Source organism: Echeneis naucrates, chromosome 18 (genome assembly GCF_900963305.1).
Source record: "Echeneis naucrates chromosome 18, fEcheNa1.1, whole genome shotgun sequence".
Lineage (NCBI taxonomy): Eukaryota > Metazoa > Chordata > Actinopteri > Carangiformes > Echeneidae > Echeneis > Echeneis naucrates.
Window position 1 is genome coordinate 7,357,952 of NC_042528.1, and position 19,598 is coordinate 7,377,549.

The 19,598-nt window shown below is 41.2% G+C and overlaps 1 protein-coding gene across 4 annotated transcripts; it reads right to left on the bottom strand.

The window, feature by feature from the left end:
- Positions 1-84: 84 nt before the first annotated feature.
- On the bottom strand, positions 85-19,393 carry synpo2a (synaptopodin 2a). 4 transcript variants are annotated; one of them, XM_029526553.1, is made up of 5 exons: positions 19,261-19,393; positions 12,557-12,708; positions 10,326-11,113; positions 5,653-8,687; positions 85-1,718 (listed from the first exon to the last, which is right to left on the bottom strand). In XM_029526553.1, the coding sequence occupies exons 1-5, from the start codon at positions 19,366-19,368 to the stop codon at positions 1,125-1,127; spliced, it is 4,677 nt and encodes a 1,558-aa protein (XP_029382413.1). In that variant the 5' UTR covers positions 19,369-19,393; the 3' UTR covers positions 85-1,124. The 4 variants fall into 4 exon arrangements, with proteins under 4 accessions (XP_029382413.1, XP_029382412.1, XP_029382411.1 ...); XM_029526552.1 differs by having other exon boundaries at positions 5,593-8,687; XM_029526551.1 differs by lacking the exon at positions 85-1,718 and having other exon boundaries at positions 3,502-8,687.
- Between the last annotated feature and the right edge of the window lie 205 nt (positions 19,394-19,598).

Here is a 19,598-nt window from a genome sequence, read left to right on the forward strand (position 1 = left end):
CCAGTTGAGAAACAACACAATGGTGATTAATGTTCGTCATGTTTATGTGATTGTTTGGTGAGAATCATATTAGGACATTCTGTACACGCTGTGGAAACTTAGATTTAATTCATGGAGATGATTACAAGTCTATGGCAAAAGGCCAAACAAAACACAAGCCACAAACCCATTACATACTAATGGCATTCCTCCCACTGTCAGTAAACTAAAATAAAATTTTATTTGTATTCATTATCAGGATCCATCAACGTTCCTTTAGTCTACTTTCACTCCCGTATGAAATATATCCATCCTTCTCCTAATTGTGTCTCATTTCATATTGTGGGCTGCAATGGAACAACTCGCTTTTTTCAGGTGGCCAAGAAAAATTTGTTGAAAAAGTGAAGTTGCTTCTCACCCCCCCTCTCTCTGAGGTGGTTGTGGGTATACTGCTAATGCACTAATTAAAATGCACCAGGTAAATAAGTGAATAGATCTTACTTATTGGAGCTTCCATAACAGCATGTCCGCCCACAGTGTGCTGAGCTATAGCACTAACCTTTCCCCAAGTTTTGCATCACTAATTGAATTCTCAAAATAAAATATTTTCCTAATTTAAAAACAGCACACATGCACCAATCCTCAAGTTTCATCGATTAACAGACAACAAAACAAAACCAGCAAAAAACGAGTGGACATTCACTGCAGGAGCCAGCATGCTAAATACACACATCCGCAGCAGAAAATGCAACCAGGATTAACAGCAGAATCAAGATCCACAAGATCAAAACAAATACAGGGACAATGTTTGCTTGCAGTTTACGATGTGATGGGTGGGTCACTGCTCATTTTTAACGCTTTGCGTCCTCTTCTTTCTGCTTTCCGGGGGCACCATATTTACCAACATTTTACACTTTTCCAACACTTACAATGTCCATTTACACTCAATCTGTCCAGTCTTAACAACATACATATATGCCACGCATTGTGAGAGCAATCATCTGTCTTCACACAAGGTCATCTCATGCAAATATTTCATCTAAATCCTCTTCTTCTAAACATTTAACAGACAAAACTAGAAAGCATTATTTTAAATGTAGGAGCTGTATTTGAATGTATTGTGGTCACAAAGGTTGAGTTGTGTCCTACTGTCTCCAGCTCCAAGTGTTGCTGGTAAACACAGACTTGTAAGTTTGCTTACCCGAGGGCCTCTCATTTTCAGAGGGAGAAACTGAGTAGCCCATGTTTGCCTCCGTCACAGACCTCTGAGACTGCCACTGCCTGGGCAGGGACCTGTAACCTGTATGAAGAGCAGGAGGGGAGATGGCGCTCTTTGTTGGTGACAGAAATGATGGCAGCGGACCTCGGCTCTGACTGCGGCTTTGGCTCGGGCTCCAAGTCTGGCTCCCCGTTTTCTGCTGTGCCCCATAAGACACCCTGGCCTTCCATCCTGCTGGTGGCTCAGGCAGAATTTTGCGCTGGGCTGCCAAGCGGATGTTTGAGGCAAGGGTTTGGTGGGTGTTACGAAAAGCTTCATCCACCAAGCCCAGTGGATGCCTGGAGGCAGCCTCCCAGGGAGTTGGAGGTTTGTGGGCTTTTTCCAGCAGGGATGTCTGCCTTGGTGGGGGAGTTGTGGAAGCCCGAGTCGCAGGCTTTGGGGAGGAAGAAGGCGAAGCTGACTTGTGGCCTCTCGATGCTACCCTGGCTGGTGGAGAAAGGGAGTAGCTCCTGCCAAGTGACTGTAAAGAGAGAGCCAGATACATTTGTTTTGGTAAGGGTTAATTTTTGTTTTGGCTGAATGGCCGTCCAGCCAAATCAAACCAGAACAATGGAAAGTATAATGGCTAACACATTACTTTTAAGTGCTTTCATTATTTAATGCTGTATTTCATGTTTGATAATGTATTGTTTATTCTTTGTGTAACAATATGTAATGAAATATTAGGTTCTGAAATATCCAGAAAAACACGTATTGCTGTTGAAATTGTTCTGGGCTTAATCTTCTATTCTACAGTCAGGCTCCACAAAGCAGTGCATCAGTATTGCCCAAACAGAGAGAACAGTTTCTTTGCATAGGCTTATTGGAGTAAACCACATCGAGCTTATCCTCCTTGGATCTGATCTGCTGGAGAGCAAAGCTTTGAAAATCTAACATTATGTTGGTGAAAGTGATAAATGCACAATGTTAAATCACTCAAGGGTGCCAGCCAAGGGTTGTGCAGGGCGAAAAAGCCCCTCTGCTGATGCTTGGTACCTTTAACAATGCATTCTGTTGAAAAGGCAGTGCTGCCATCATCTGGTGAAACATACAATTTGGCAAGAGGTGAGACAAATGAAGGCACGGAATAGAAGAGTGTACATTCATAAAAGAGAAATGCAGCTGAATGAGGCAAGAATAATAAATGCTCTGCTGACTCATTGATCTAGGCCTAACCCGTGGCAGTGTTATCCTGGATTAAGGGAGACACAAGAATGGATGAATAGAACAGTACACAGTCCCTGGTCATGTTTGCATTCCACTGAAAGGGTCTGACTATACATTTGCCTCATGCTATTTATGGTCGAAGCATATTTGAGAGGAGGAGTGGTTCTGATCCACGAGAAGAACATCTGTGCAGACTTTTCATGAAAATAGACACAGCGTTGGCCACTAAAGATTTGTAGATATATTTATCAATACAACTAAGACGTTAATTTCTGTCTCTAAACCTTAAATATCATGGTTGTTGTCTCTTTTTTTTTAATTAGGTCACTGGCTTTATTTCTTTCTTTCTCTTAAAAAACACATACTGTGTTGCGATGTGATTTTGTTTTTCAGATTCTATTAAAACTGTGATATGGTTGAGATGAATGGATAAACCAATAAGGCAGGGTGGGACAGTTATAGCCATGTGAGTAGGAGTCAAATTCGTCCTGGTATAGCTGAGGAAATGTTTCCAAGTTGGCACACTTAATATTTGATACGAAAAACGCCACTTGAACAACCATACCCTCTTTGTAAATGGATGACATAACATGGGGTATACGTTTCTGCAGGGGCCCACTCTTTTCAGCTCCAGAATTAACCTGTGAGGTCTTCAGTCTTCAGTGAAATCACCGGCCTAATAATAATAATCTTTCTACATGCATCATTGGGAAGTCATTGTGCAAAAATGTCCTTCTCAAGCATTAACCTGCATAGCTCGAAAATAAAAGTAGGTGATTCTGGTAATGAGATGTCTCTGATCCTAACAAGCTCCTAATGGCATATAAACTATATTTCTATATTTCTTTTTCAATGCTTCTGTAAGAAAGTAGTGGGTGTAAAAGAAAATCTAATGTAATGACACCTAGGTACTAGTTTGAAAGGGATATTCAATCTACATTTATCTCTCAGTATCTCTCAGTAAGACCAACTGTGCCAGTATTTATAGTACAGGCAGACAGGTGGTGAAATTCAGGAAGACGAAATTAAAAGAGACATAGAGGAATAGAAGGAACTCCAAAAGAAAGCTCAAAGGATGAAAGGAAAGAAAGCCAAAACAAGGATAGAAGACATTTTAATGGCACTGCAGTGAATCACAGAGAAAGTGCACGATGAAGAGAAACACACAAAGGAAAAGGAAAAAGAAAAGAACACAACGAACAAAAGCAGCCCTGTACCAAAAATATATTTGTGAACATTATTGGGCTGGTTATTCTTTCAACAATTCTTCTATTGTATATTATTTATCAGCTATTCATATAGTGAGGCCTTGAGAGTGGGCAATGCTACGTTACACAAAATTTTTCTGTTATCAGGGAAAAAAAAAAAAAAAAAAAAACACTATGAAGGTCTGAGAGACAGCAGCTTGAGGCTTTGGTTGAAATTTAAGCCCACTATCTCTGGAGTTCTGCACTCCCCCACACGAGGCAGTGTAAATATAGTATCCAACATGATGCAACAGCTGGTAAAAAGCTTAAAATAAAACTAACCTACTTAAGTAGGTGCTATGGTGAATACTCTGGGGGAAAAGGATCAAGGAAAAATGTTTACTTATCATGCATTTCAAGTTTAGCCAAGCCACTTCCTAGCTGTCACTTTTTGTAAGAAGTGGAGCTGTATTCTCCAGCTGTGACTTGAAACTGTAGAACTTGTTATGTAACCTCCATACTTTGTACTGACATCACTGACATTGCAAATTTAGTCCTCTGCTCGATATCATTACACCCTGCAGCCCCCATCTCCGTCACTACCTCATTTTTATTTTCGCGCACTTTAATGTTTTTTTTTTTGTTATATGTTTATGAAATAATATTTTTATTTTCGACTTCCTGTTGTCACTTTCTTCCAATTTCTTTTTTCCCCATCTTTTATCTTTCAATTCACACTGAGAACCATGCTCCCCTACATTCTTATATTACCACCAGTTTAACTCTTTTACATAAATTACATATTTAAAATTTATCGTATCAACTTGGAGTGAAGGAGATGATATTTTATGTCAATCTTTTTGGCTCCCTTATCCCTAATGTGAGTTACTTAGATTTCTTTCTTTATTTGTATTTTATTATTATACATTCTTTCGTATAAAGTCATTCAGCTTTGATGTAAATTCTTTTGGATCCCTTGTGTTCAATAAGATACTTACATCACATTTTCATTCTTATGTTCTTAATTTGTTTTGATGCTATTCACAGTGGCTCTCAAAACCATCAAGCACTATGCTGTGGCAACAACGAGAGCAGGCAGAAGTGAATATATGTGCAAAAGTGATCATTGCAAAAATGATTGTATGTGCTCAGAATACTCCACCAGGTAGTGAGAGCACCAATCCTGTAGTTCGAGCCAACATCAAGCTTGTCATTCTAACAGAATCACTCTTTATCCACTGCTGTAGGCTTCCACACCTGAGCTGAGCTCTTTTTGGCTGTAAACTTAGGCTTTGGAGCAGCTGCAACGTTACCACCTGATGCAGATTCAGGTCTTGCAGCTACAGAGAAATTAGGAGCAACATAGCTACTGGCAGGCTGTGGCTGGTAGGGTGCTGAGGGAGCTGCCAGATAGGGAGGGCTACTGGTTGGTTGGTAAGGAACCTGTGGTGCCTGGTAGTATGGAGGATTTGCAGACTGAGCAACTTGAGGATGATAAGCAGGTGTGGGGGGCTGTTGATACTGCTGGTTATACAGTTGCTGGTATGGGCCAGCAGGAGATTGCTGATAACCATTTGGGGGAACAAACACATTAGCTGAGGTTTGCTGGTAATGGCTATCGTGCATCACAGGTTGCATGGGCATCCCATAGGCCTGTTGGGGGTATGGGGCATTAAATGGTGCGGCTTGCTCCATAGGAGCCAGTGGCTCATATGCCACTGGTTGATTTTCAACAGGTGGGTTAGGAGGTGAACACTCAGGCTTAGGGGCAGCAGGCTTAGGTGCTGCTGGGCCATAAGTAAAGAGTGAGGAATTGAGTTGATAGGGCTGATGCTTCATAACATCTATAACATTTAGGGGTTTGGGAGCAGGCATTTGTTTTTCTTTGCCTTTTTTCTTGGCTTTGGATGAAGGACTACTTGAGGGAGGCTGCTTTGTTGCTGCTGGCGGATAAGAAGGGGACTGAATGGGATTATATGCCCGTGAAGGCGGCGCACGTACATTCGGTGTATATTTCCACTCAGTTGGTAAGGAAGCAGCTGGAGATGTTGATCGGCTTGCCTTGTTTGCTTGAACAGTCTCAGAGTCCACAACATACTTCTCCATGCGAGACTGCCTCTTGGCAAACATATCAGCTCCTTTCCCTTTGACAGCTGGCATTTCATAAGATGAACCTGCAGAAGATGGGTTTAAGACGGTGGCCATCGGGTTGATGGGTGGTGAGGATCTTTGACCGATGGTGAAAGAGTGAATTCGCTGTGGTGGTGGTGGTTGGGTGCGGCTTTGTGGGGCATTTTGTGGTTGCCAAGGCTTTGGAGGAGGATGATTGTTAACCATCGATATGGATGCACTTATAGGTGTTTGCTGTGACTCTGGTGTCCAAGCATTCACAGGAGGCTGTGGTTGTGTCTGAGCTGGAGCCCAAGTACTCATTGGTGGCTGTGGTGAAGTCTTTGAAGTTGCCGATTGCCAGTGCGGCTGCTGTGCGGACTGGAGTGGAACTGGTTGAGCCCATGGTGGTTGGGGTTGGGCCTCGTTTTGCTCTTGAGCCCACAAATTCATGACATGTTGATTATGTTCTGCAGATTGCTGGGCCCAAGGTGGTTGGGACTGTGTCTGGGGAGGCACTGGAGCCCATGGATTCAGATTGGGTTGAGGCTGAGTTTGAGATTGTGCTTGAGATGCTTCCATCCAAGGTGGTTGAACTTGAGCTTGTGATGGAGCCCATGCATTAACCGAAGGTTGCTGCTGCTGTTGAGGTTGACTGGATACCCAGGGTGGTTGAGGTTGACCTGGTGTTTCGGGCTGTGACCATGCTTGTTGTGGAGCCTCTTGCTGAGGTTGCTGAACCCATGCTGGCTGTGGCTGGGATTCTGGTTGAACCCGTTGAACCCAAGGAGGTTGTGCTTGTGGTTTTTCCTGGGGTGGTTGCACCCATGGTGGCTGGGGCTGAGTTTCTCTCTGTGGTGGCTGTGTCCATGGAGCTTTGGCCTGCTGTTGCATTAATTCTTGAGGTTGACCCCAAGTTGGTTGCAAATGTTGTGGCTGCTCATGAGATTGTGTCCAGGTTGCTTGTGGCGGTGGCTGTTGTTGCTCTAAAGGCTGTGACCAGTGTGGCTGAACATGTGCCTGGGTTTCTGCTTGCCCTTGAAGCTGGCCCCAAGTTGGCTGAATTCGAGGGGTCCATGTATTTTGGGGGGATTGAGGCTGTGCTTGGGATTGAGAGGTTTGATGTGCCACCCAAGGTTGCTGTGGTGACTGACTTGGAGATGGTTTCTGGGGTTGCACTTGAGCTGGATGCCAGGAATTTGTAGATGGCTGTTGTGATTGTGCTTCATCCCAGGTCCTAGCAGGAGCATGAGCAGGAACAGGAAGAGGAGCAGGAGCAGGAACATGAACAGGAGCAGCAGCAGGAGCAGGAGCAGGAACAGGAACAGGAGGAGGAGCAGGAACATGAACCGGAGCAGCAGCAGGAGCAGGAGCAGGAACAGGGGCAGACTCTGGCTGTATTGTAGAATTCATATGACTATCGTCTGCTTGGGCCATCACTTGTTGAGGCTGTTGTTGATGTTCAGGCTTTGGAAGGGTCCATGTGTGCTGCTCCTCTGTCATATTACTGGCAGGAGGCTCCTGGGGGGCAGGAGGGGGAGAGTGTTCAGAAGCAGGTGCAGGGGTTGGCTCTAGTCCCGGAGCAGGGGCGGTTTCTGTGGTGGGGGCCACAGCAGGTGTGGATACACTATTTTCAGCATGCTGAGCCATGTCCGGGTTGGTCAGTTCTATCTGTGCGGACCAAGGGGCAGTGTTGGGGTTGATCACAGGTTTTGGAGCCACAGGTGGAGGAGTCTTGTGCTTGACTCGCGGAGATTGGAGGAAATTACAAGCCTCAGCCCCAAGGCTAAGATAGTCTTCCTCAGGTGCTGTTTCAAAACCCAATTTCTTATCACTCCTGTTGAGGAGGTGCAGTAATGCTGGGTTAGGTGAAACCTTTGGTGCTTCCCTAAACGTAAACATTGGCTTGGCAATGTTTCTTCTCCTTGCATCCATCAAAAGGCCGGACCTAATTGCAGGGGTTGAAATGCGCTCATCTCGAGACGCTATCTGTTCTCCTTGGCCCATAGACTCCTGATTGGTCCCACTCATTGTGGGTGAGTAAGGGGTAGCAGCCATGTTTTCAACAGAGAAAGGCTTTGCGGTGCGATTGCTGAAAGAACTTTGCATTTCATTGGTTTGATGTTGGACTGTGCCATTAACGTTTGAAGAATGGTACTGCATTTGCTGCTGCTGTTGGTGGTACTCTTGCTGCTGCTGCTGGTACCTTTGTTGTTGTTGATATTGATGCTGTTCGTACTGCTGTTGCTGATACTGCTGCTGGTATTGCTGCTGTTGTTGGTAGGTCTGTTGCTGCTGTTGGTAGGCCTGCTGTTGTTGTTGGTAGCTCTGTTGCTCGTAGTATTGCTGCTCTTGGTATTGCTGGCATTGTTGTTGGCTTTGCTGGTTTACATTTACATCCATGTAGACCTGGCCCTCTGTTGTGGACTGCATGTAGGAGTTTTCCACTGCCTTCTTTTCAGTCTCGAGCAATCCTTCCACAGGAATCCCCTGGCGCCTAAGCTCCTCATGTTCAGCAGAAATCTCTTCCATCCTTTGGCGCCGTTGGGCAAACATTAGGGCACCCTTGCCCTGAGTTTCAGGCAAACACTCCATCTCTACTTGATTGTTCAGGTTCCTTTCAATCTCAAGGAGACCCTTGTCCCAGTTGACAGTTAGCACACCTTGGCCACTATGGGCATTTGCGAGGAAATGCTTATCTATTTCAGAATCACTAGGAGCCACAAGGGTAAATTCAACAGTATGAGTTTCCCGTTTGTCCTCTTCGTTTTCCTCGTCCTCTTCGTCGCTGTGTTCTGGTTCGTCTTCTCCTGTTCCGTAGCTTACAAGTGTGTATTTCTTGGCCCTCTGCCGATGTTTCTTGAACATCAACACCCCTTTGTTGTTGGGGTTGGGCGGTGCAGCTGTGAGGAGGAGAGCAATCCGTTTACATTTGGACTTGGCCTCCTTTACCTGCTTCTCGGACAGACTCTCACTGCGCCTGAGTCCTGTATGGAGAGGAAAACACAGGTATCAATAACTTCCAGGGAAGTGGAGACCTGAAGAAAACACTGCTAAACGTTAATATGGTTTGGGGAAGAACCTTGTTTGTGCCAGCTTCATTTTCTGCTTCCAATCAGAATAATTATTTGATCCTTTAAGATCTAAGGGTAACTTGAAGGCAGCCATTGCAAGCTGTCTACACTGATCATGTAAAGTGAGGGTGACACAGTTATTTCAAATTCTATAGGTGGAAAGCTTATTTTATAATATAGCCATACTATCAGTTGGAAAACAAAATTAAGTTTTATTACATAAATCAGATTTGAAGTGTAAAGGTAGAGCTTGCTTAAATGTGGTAGTTACATTTTTCAAAATACATTCAGGAGAATATAAAGTAAATAAGTGTAATAACATTAAATTGAAATCCACCCTCTGTTAAAAAAGCATCCAGCATGGGGAGTAACCTCAGAGTCAGCACTGTAAATAGACTGATGATTTATTTATGCTCTATGTCTCCATAGTTTATGTCATCTGAATAAAAAATATTAATTAATAATACTTACTTCACATGAGAAATAATACAGTTCATATAATTGACATAAATGTCATATGTTCTCATTCATTCACATGAATTATTAAAACTGTTCTGAAATTCCCTGACCCATGTCTAATATCCTCATTTGCTCACAGACAATGCCCTGCATTAAATCAGTTGTTAATCTACATAACGTAGCCTGGAATAGGAACTGACGAAGATTAAAGATAGACTGCATGCAATAAATTCAGCGGACTACAGAGTCTTTACCAGTCCTTATTTGTCAGTTCACAAACGGTCCACTTAAAAAACCTTCTGTTCCTCTTAAATCCATCCCATTTCTTGATAACAGACATCATGCTGGAAACACAATCTCAAACCATCCATCAACGCAACGGCGTAATAAAATAACAAGTAAGCTTACTCTTATATTCCAACAAGACTAACCTGAAGGTGGAGGACGCAACGGGAGTGAGCAACAGAGTCACTTTTTTAGCTCAGTTAAAGCACTAAGTTTGAAAGGATCAGGTAACGGGGAAGGGAAGCACATGCTGGTGTCTGTCAAAGGGCCACTTCTGCAGGCATCATCAGCGTGCTGGTGTTATATTTATGTCTTCTACACAGCTCAGAGGAATGCCTCAGTATCCATATTCATCATCAAGCTGCTTCAAATGGTTGTTTAAGATGTTTCATAGTGCAGCATCTCCTCTCGTATAATTAGTTTGACCTTTATTTATCTAGTCCACTTTTAATTCTTGAAATATAACATTTATTAGCTGTGGTAATCCAATCTGCACTCTGTACCCCTACTACCATTTTGATTCTGTTAAAATTCAGTTTAGACCCGGATGTATCTGCTTTCATTCAAAGGAATGAGCACCCTCCTCCATCTGCAGTGAGAGAGACATCCTATTTTGAGAAGTACACACGCTGGTCTATTAGCATTTGGAATGCACACGTTGACAGGAAATGAAATTTTGTGACCTGTTAGCTTGTTGATTGTCTCTTAAATTATAGACTCTTATTATCCACCCTCTCAAATGCACAAAAAAAAAAAAAAAAAACAAATGTGGAAAAATAAAGATGGAAATGGTCTGTGGATACTTACTGGCGTGTCTTGCCCGATGTTTGTTTGGTCTGTCTGGATCTCCCTCAGAATCTGAGTTCTGATCTTCTGTTTGTGTCACTTCTTCTGAGGGAATTCCAAATGAAACAGTAAAAGAGCCAGGAAATCCTTTGCTATGCTCTCCTCCTTCTTCTCCTTTACTTTGGGAACCAACACTTCCACTGACCCCGGGGCCACCCACACTCAGGATGCCCCTCCCTGCTCCTGATGCTGATTGCTGCTGCAAAATGACCTCTACTTGCTCCAGCACTGAAGGGGAGCTGAGCACCACCCCATGCTGCCCGAGCGGCTCTCTAACAGGGCATGGTACACAGTGTGATACGGTGGTGGTATGGATAGTCTGGACAGCCTCCCTGTTTGAAGGTTCCCCCTCAATCCCACGAGCACTCCCAAGAGACGTACTGGCCCTGTCGATCAACGTTTGCTCAGATAGGGACACTTGGAGCTCGACCATGTCCCCTGGGGGGCAGCTCTTCTGCACCTCTTTCTCCTCAAAAACAAGCTCCTGGCATCTCTGATCATCAGATGAAGGAGCATGGAGCTGGCTGTAAAGCAGGTGGGGACTCTTGGGAAACTGTGTTTCGCTGCCCAACTCTGCATACTGGGCCTTATCCTGGGGTCCAGATATGTAGAGCTCCCTGGGGCTTTGAGCTCGGTGCTTTGGGGAGAAGATGTGGAGGGTGGTGCTCTTGAAAGTATCACTTGGGGGCTCCCTCTCATCACTTTTAACTTCTTCTGATTCACAGTCTCCAGGGAGATTAGAGCAGTGTCTGTCAGACAAGATGAGGTCAACAACAATGAGTGATTCTTAGATCAATAGTTAGTATTGACATAAAACAATACACATTCATTTCTCATATTGTGTAAAATTGATTGGACCCATGAATCGAAAATAATCTGATTACATGTATATTATATGTATTACATGTATATTCACTTTAAATTTTCTGTCTTTATACCCAACTAGTGATATTCCCACGCATTTTTGTTTGATGATTAAATTATCAACACAGATTTATTAAAAAAAGCATTACATCATGACTGAGAAATTGAATCAAGAGGTTGTTCACAAAGTAAAGCCTTTCTTGCACTGCTGAAGTGATCAATAAAGTAGATTTATCTTCAATCATTATGTTAAATTAAAGGGTCATGTCCTTGAAGTGTAAAATCATCACATTTCTACATCATTCCATATAATTTCTACTTTCAAGGTCAGGAAAGACCATGGGTACCAGAATGTCATTTCTATGACTGCTATTATTCAAGTTAAGTCAATTACAGTCAGTCTCAGTAACCTCAGTAATCCTTTTGTCCAAGTGTGAACACATCCTAATACATTTTATCAGGTCAACAAGTTGAGGTCACCTGCTCTCTATACTGTCACAGAAACTATTTTAGTAGATAATATGCTGATAGTTCTGCTATAGCCTAATGCCAATTATGTTGTAAATGCCTACATTTTAGAAATGCTGTTCTGTAATATTCATTTAAATTATTACTATTTTTATTTACAGCCCCAAATCCAAAAATGTTGGGACGCTGTGTAAAATATAAATAAAAACAGAATGCAATGATTTACAAATCTCATGAATCCACATTTCATTCCCAATAGAACATAAACAACATATCAAATGTTGAAACATTTTGAATCATTTTGAATTTGATGGCAGCAACACATTTCAAAAAAGTTGGAACTTGTTTCTATTTAGGGTTGTATTTCATTTATTATTTTGATGTACGAGCATGCATTTTCTGTTCTGTACCTTCTGACCAACTGTATATCTCTCTACATTTTTAACCTTGGCACATTAAGGGCCTGTGCAGCGATGTCTGATGACATGTCACCCTAATAAATACACTGGAAGTGAACACTTCAACCATGCCAGTTGGAAGGTCACTATGGGTGACGCACATTAAATCCAACATACACACACACTGAATATATATATACACACGTGTGCACGTAACTATGCAAAGGGTGCAGGCCATAAAAAATACTGTCTAAATGCTAATAAAGCAATGCTATCATGATTTTGGACGTGAACAGCAGTGTCAATGGATGACTTGGTTGTCATGATACATTTTTATTGCAACATTACTGAATGGGCCAACATTTTTCAATATGGCGTTCACTTGTGTTGTGTTTTCTACAATCAATAGGTCTTCAGTACAACATTGCTCTTGTTAATTTAGTGGGTGGTATGTGGCTCTACCTTTTAAGAAGCAGCTGCAGGCAGTCAATCGATGTGTCAATAAGCGCAAAGGCTCTTAGAAGGGTGAGATCAGCACAAGGCTCGCCATTGAGTGACACCACCTCATCACCTTCCCAGACGCCAGCCAGGAAAGCACAGCCACCTTCTTCTACCTGTGGATGAAAGTATTATAGTAAAAGGCTTGGAAAAAAATCCCACGTGCAAACAATAGTGTTTATTGACGCTATTCACCAGCGTCAGAGGAGAAGCAGCCGGTTAAAGTTTCAAAAGCTGTTAGAGACCCCAAAATGTGAAAATGTGTTCCCTCAGACAAAGATGTTGCACAGTTGCACAATGGGAGAATTGTAACCTCGTCTTCCCATACAGGGCAGCTATGTGTGCAACTGTTCAAGAAAGTCAAAATAAATCCTCTTTCATAGTTTGTAGTTTGAACAAAGGCCACAATACAGAAACCTCTGTTCCAGGTCAGCTGCAAAAATTTATTTTTGATGTCAAGAAGCAAGAGGACAATAGTATTTTAGCACTATTTTGGATTATACAAAGCAGTATAATACACACTGGATTATGCCTTCTCATGAGAACAAAATGAAAAAAACATAAACAGTGATTAATGTTTACCACTAAGCTCAGTGCAGTGTTGAAAGATAAAACGAGGCTTCATAGGAATGCTAAATGGGCAGCATGTGAAGTGTAATAAAGTCAAGCCAGACATGCATGATAATGTGTATGGACGCCAGTAATTCCCTGTGATGGCCTTCATGACGCACATCCTACGTGAACCATCTAAAATATTATACTTTTTTTTAAACCAAGATCATTAATTTAGAGCTATCAACTGTAAAATATGAAAACAAGGGAAATGAGATTGTGAGCTTTTATTCAAATTCATTCCAAACATTTTGAAATCAAGTCCAAAATACCACAGTCAAAAAGTTAACCCATTGTTTGCACAACTCACACTACTATTTACAATTTGTATCACTCACTGACAGGGCAGATAAAGGCTAGATGTACAAGAATAAAACAATTCCAAACTTTGTATTTAACCATGTATCTTCATATCATAGCTGCAGGCCGGCTCTGTTCAGATCAATTTAAAGGGCATCTCTTTACACAGTTAAAGGAATGACTGATGGTTTTGTTCTCCTGTAATTGGTTCCTGAGGTCTATAAAACGGTTCATTAATAAGAGCATTTAATAAGGAAATATACCCAATGAATTTTGCACAAAGGGCCACTTATACTGGCAAGTCGATAAATTATCACTTTAGCTCAGTGCAAGTAAAATAAAATATATCGAAATATTTTGCAATACTACAAACAGAACAGAATAAAATAAAATGTCTTGCCAGTCATTGTAAAAGTATAACTAAATATAATAATCCTTATAAGTTTATGTAGATTTAGCACATGTGCAATGCTTCTCTGATGGCTTGTGATTGGATGTGACTTTAAAATGTACAAATGCAGCATGATCCATATCAGCATGACATCTCCAACTTAATTTTTGCTACAAATAATCCCTCTCCCCCTTTGTCTGTCAACAGTCAAAAAAAAAAAAAGAAGCCATAATATCATCAAAATCACAATCCACAATATGTCACTGTTTATTAACATGAAGGTTTACATGTATTTATACTGATTTACTGATGGGAAAAAACCCAAACAAAAATATGATATATATGTGATATAAAAGGTTAAACGCCAAGTTGTTCCGACCAAGGCTCACTGCAGTGAATCTAAATAATATCATTTCACAGCAAAATGAAGGCTGTATTAAAAATATGCCTTACATTTTTTATTTGCCTGTGCAGCATCCACCTCTACAGACAGGCATTGCAGTAAAACACTGTTGTCACTAGATGGCAATGCACACATGCACATCGACAGGAGGATGAGCCGCCGCGCACGGGAATAAGAGAAATGTATGGAAAGCACACCCATTTATGTCTGCAGAGGTATTAAAAGATAGTATTGTATTCCAAATGCAAGGCGGAGATTTAGAAATTGAACTAATTCTGTGCATACAGTACGTCTGTTTCATCCTTTGTGTTTCAGGGACACATGCAACGATGGACTACACCTCTTTGGAGTCAACACACACCTTGATTCAAGAGTCTAACATAAGCTGGGCAATAAAATGAGACTACATATACAAAAGTGCTTTATGGGTGACTTTATAGAGCTGGAAAGTTTCAAGTAAAACCCCATCCTTGTGTTTTTAAAATTTATTAGTGCACAACAGGCCCTATATGGAAGCCTGTGAGTCTGACTACAGGGACTTACACCTCACTAAAGGGATGACGGTTGGTCTGGAATGCCACAGCAACTGCTCCTGCTCCAAAAAAGGAGGGAAAGCAATTGTTGTCTTCCCTCCTAGCAGCGCAACAATACACAAGAGGTCATGTATTGTTCAAAGGAGGAGAGAAGCACCTCATATCTCAATCTGGCTGGTCATAAACTGCTTGTAAAGAGAAGCAGTTTGCTGTAATTGAGCTGGAGAGCGTATTGAATAAATACTACTGTAGGTGTCAGATGAGAAACAACATAATAGTGTGTGCCATCAAGTGGGGCCACAATTACACAATATGAACTGCTTTTGAGATCCCGGGTTCCCCATTTTCAGATTATCTGTTGAAAATCACGGGAAATAGAGTACTGCATAATGTCTTCACGTTGCTCCTGGCTGTTCCTGCCATTCACAGCTTTAAGCAATTATGCTTTTACAATATTTTCCAGTTGCTTTACAGGTAGCAATTACACCATGTGGTAAGACAGTTACATTTAATGTCTTCATTCACTCATCTATTCTATTCTTGTTTGAGAGCACAATATTTTCCATTAGAGGGGTGGAAATTTTACTTTTTAAAAGCACTGGATTGTTTATTGTTTATTTAAGGGTACAGTTCTCTTCAGCTTTACCAAATGTTTCTAAATTGTCTTGTCCGAATGTATATTGATTTTGGAACACACTCTACATGGACAATGTGTTGATGCTTTTGATAATATGAATAATTTTGATAAGATATGACTGACAATGCTAGATATTGTCAGATAAGATATGACTGATTGTTACTTTGACAGAAAAAAAGAAAATTCACGTGAATAGCTGCATTAAAGTTGATAAAGCCAGATAAATGCTATTTATGTCCAAGTTTGTGGATATTTTAAAAGTAAATTCATGTCTTAAATGTTCCTTTCTCGGTTTCTGAAATGCTTTATACTTCTGAAGGAAAATAACCTAACCCATGGGGTCAGCAGAAAACTACATTTACATAATACAAAGCTAGGGACAGTACCTAGTTCTGTATAACATCATTTTTGGGATCAATGGCAAATGCTATGCATATGTTACTATACCCATCAGCTGTACTTCAGGTGAGGGAGAGAAAAATTACAAAATTTTAAATGTTTTAAAAATTGAAATGCTTATATTGACCAGTCACCATAACCGGAGAAGCAATTTTTTCATAATATGACGAGTCACATTGGCTTCACTTTTGTGTCAATAGTAAAGAGCATTCACAGCCAGACCCACTGCAACTTATTGCTATACCACAGAGTAAAACTGTCTAAGCCTTAGTTTGTTTAGATGATGTCAAATGTCAAAGGAAAAAATATGCACAACCATCATATGAGATCGCCGTACCCTCCGGACATCAGGATGTGGATGTAGAACAAAAAACACAGATGCCAAAATGCAAAACTGCAGTAACGGAATGAACTGTGGAGTACTTTGTTTATTCCAGGACAACGGTACTGAGTGAACGAGGCAATGGCATTGTCCTGATTGTTTGGCAGCTTAACAAGGTTCCTATGGTGTTCTATTAGGACTGAAAATTCAGCAACAAGAGCACTCTTTGCTCTGCAAAGGGCAAGATAAGGGCAAAGGAGACAGCTAATTGAAGCCATGAATACAACCTAATCAAATTTAGATATAATTGGGACTAGTTCGTTTTAGCTGTAATTAATTTTAATGTAGAAAATCCAGCTAATGTTAAAAACTTTGTAGACTTGCATTAAGGTTATATTTGCTTTCCCATTCACTGTTCCATAACTGATTTGATGCATGCTGACATGCCACATACCACGATGACATATCTTAGTGATTAGGAGGGAAAAACTTCTGCAGCTCAGGTTGAGATGATTTTAACAGCTTCTATTGCTGTATACCTGTTTAGCATTAATACATATTACAAGTTTTCACCATCCAAAAAGTGATAATCATAGATCAGATATGAATTGTTCTCTGTTTTTCTAAAACTGTGTATTTGTGGGTCAGAACTTGCAAAACGTCGTAGAATGCCGTTTCTGCAGCTTTAAAAATAAAGTGACCTCATCAACTTTGTACTCAAGCCATGACTCAAACTAAGAAGAAAAATACAGCTTCCCTTATATGGAAAGAACCTTTATAGAGTGGATACCCTGTGCCCTTACACTGTACTGCCCGTCAGTGCACAGAACAATCACTTCTTCTCAGGAAACAGCACAGTTTTCTTCATAGTCAACAAAAAACATGTTATCAGCCGCAAGAGAATCTCTGGTTTGACAGTGTTTGTCATGGTTCTAGTTTGTTTGCTTTGTTATGAAGTTTAACTAACAAGCGCTGCTCTCTGTCCTCTCAACAAGAACAGTTTGGAGATATGTTTAGAGTTATGCCTTCCAGATGAGGTGGACTAAAAGTCCCAGATGTCCTCGAGGGAGGCATATGCATCATATGTAGCTACTTCACTTTAATAGACAAAACCCTTAAATCCAGAATATTCACAAGACTCTTATGTAACAAATGATCACACATTTGATGCGAAGCCACTCTTAATACAAGATTTATTTCCAAGGTTAGACTATAAAGTAAAATAAAGAGAAAATTAAGTAATCAAAAGTAACAGGCATTCTTCTATGTGGGATGAAAGACTTTTACTTGAGCCTCACTGATTCTGCTACTCTTTGGCAAAGCATGTTGACTCCTGTCCACGTTATTTTTACTGTATAGTGTGCAAGGCTTTGTGGGGGAAATGCTGAGTTGCAAACCAACTTGTTAGATTGCGGGTCTTTAGGCCTAAATGTGTGATTTTTATCTTTCTGTCCTTTTGTGTTTATATTTTTAATAAAACTTCTGGAAACAACTTTTAAAGCAACATATATGGATACAGAAGTTTTCTTTTAATTTTGTACTTTTATTCTAAAATAAAGCCACAAACTAAAGGCCAAAATTGACTGATAAAGTATTTCTTTTTGTCTAAATGTTTATGAGCCTCTGATGGAATCCCACTGATATGCAGCCATCTATTCAATCTATAGACACTTTTATGCTGGGTAGTGTTTCACAGTCAAACTTCACAGTTGCAGTTTGAAATGTTGCATGTGTCAATGAAATGAGCTATTGATACTTTCAGAGTGCTGTCTTCCACAGCAGCTTTGCTGTCTAAGGAATGTGGCTTAACAAAAACATTTACATCTTCACTACATGGAGGAATAGTTCATGCGGCATCTGAGCGGCTTAAGAGCTTGTGAACATGCATTACTACACCATATATAGTCTCTCTCTAAAAAAAAAAAAAAAAAAAAACCAACACGTATACATCCCAGTGAAACATCTTGAAATTGGCACACTCTCTGCATCACCTTGTGATCACTGTGATTGTGAGTCGAACAAACTTGAAATAAAAATTCATGACACAGCCTTGCTGAAGGTTTATACAAATGCTCAGTCACTCTAAAAGTAGAACAAGGAAATGCCCCTACAGTACCGGGGACATGGTAGACAACATGGATCCAAACTGTCATGCCACTGCTGTCCACAGGATGTCAAAGGGACTTGTTAGACTTCCTCATGATGTGAGATAATGCCAGCCAAATATTTAAGCCATATTTCTATTGAAAGGGGAAAAAAAATCACCAAGGTGTTATGACAATATGTGGAAAGGTGGCCTATCAGTTAGAGGCAGAGTTATCATGGGAATGGGGTATAAAAATAGAGATAAACAATTATCAGTATTATCACTTTATGTTTGTAGTTCCTCTGAGATGATGTATGCAAATGAATCATCACAAAAGTAGCTTCATAACCAGATGGCACATGAAATCCTCTGTTGTTACCTGGAACATTTATTACCACACTATCAGTTTAAACAAATGCCATGTAGTTTGGGTGTCAGTAAAACAGCCTGAATTTTCCTGACTCCCGTCCTTTAACCTCCTCCATCATCTCTTCCAGTGATATCTGTTCACGTCCTGGTTTTACCTAAAAACTTTCAGACTTTAGAATCAGGTGGACAGCTTTCCCCACATAACACACACAGGTTTCCCTCTTCAGGATGGTTACTCATCTGAATAAGGCTTTGCTCACTTGCAATAATCTTTTTAAACAGATCACACTGCCCTCGCTTCACACACTCCTGGCCTTGACCATATAAGGGTCCAGAGGAATCTCGCACCAAAAACATAGCCAAAGCACACAAAAATGCAGTCACACGCACTACTCCGAATAAACTTTCCCCAAACAGTGACTGTTCCACTTCAGCAAAGAGTGAATGAGGAAGAAACAACCAACTAAATGCGTTGACAATTGATGTTTCTATGTAATATCGATAATATCCAACATTAACATGAGTAAAAAAAATAATCCACGAATTTTAGGTGATTCAACTATGACAAAAAAAATCAAAAATACATAGATTATTAGATAGACACATAGACTGATACCTGGGAGATTAGGAGAGGTCTGTAAGTGTCCCCCTCTCCCTCTCTCAGGGTGAATCCCCAGGGTGCACCCCCACGCAGCGTGACGCAGATGTAATCCCCGGTGCCCATGCTGCGCACTGCTCCTCAGCACAGTCAGACCTGCAAACAGACCTGCAGCACTTCACAAAAACCCACCTCCACCGCGCCTCTGTATAATCCCCGTCATCTGAGCTCTCCCCTGGTCCAGCCCGCTGCTCCAACGTCACGGCGGACAGGCCCGCCTGCAGGCGTTGCATGCAACTGGTGGTATGTCCTGCAGAGTTAATGAGCTTGCGCTAAACCTGGCCACAAAAGCCTGG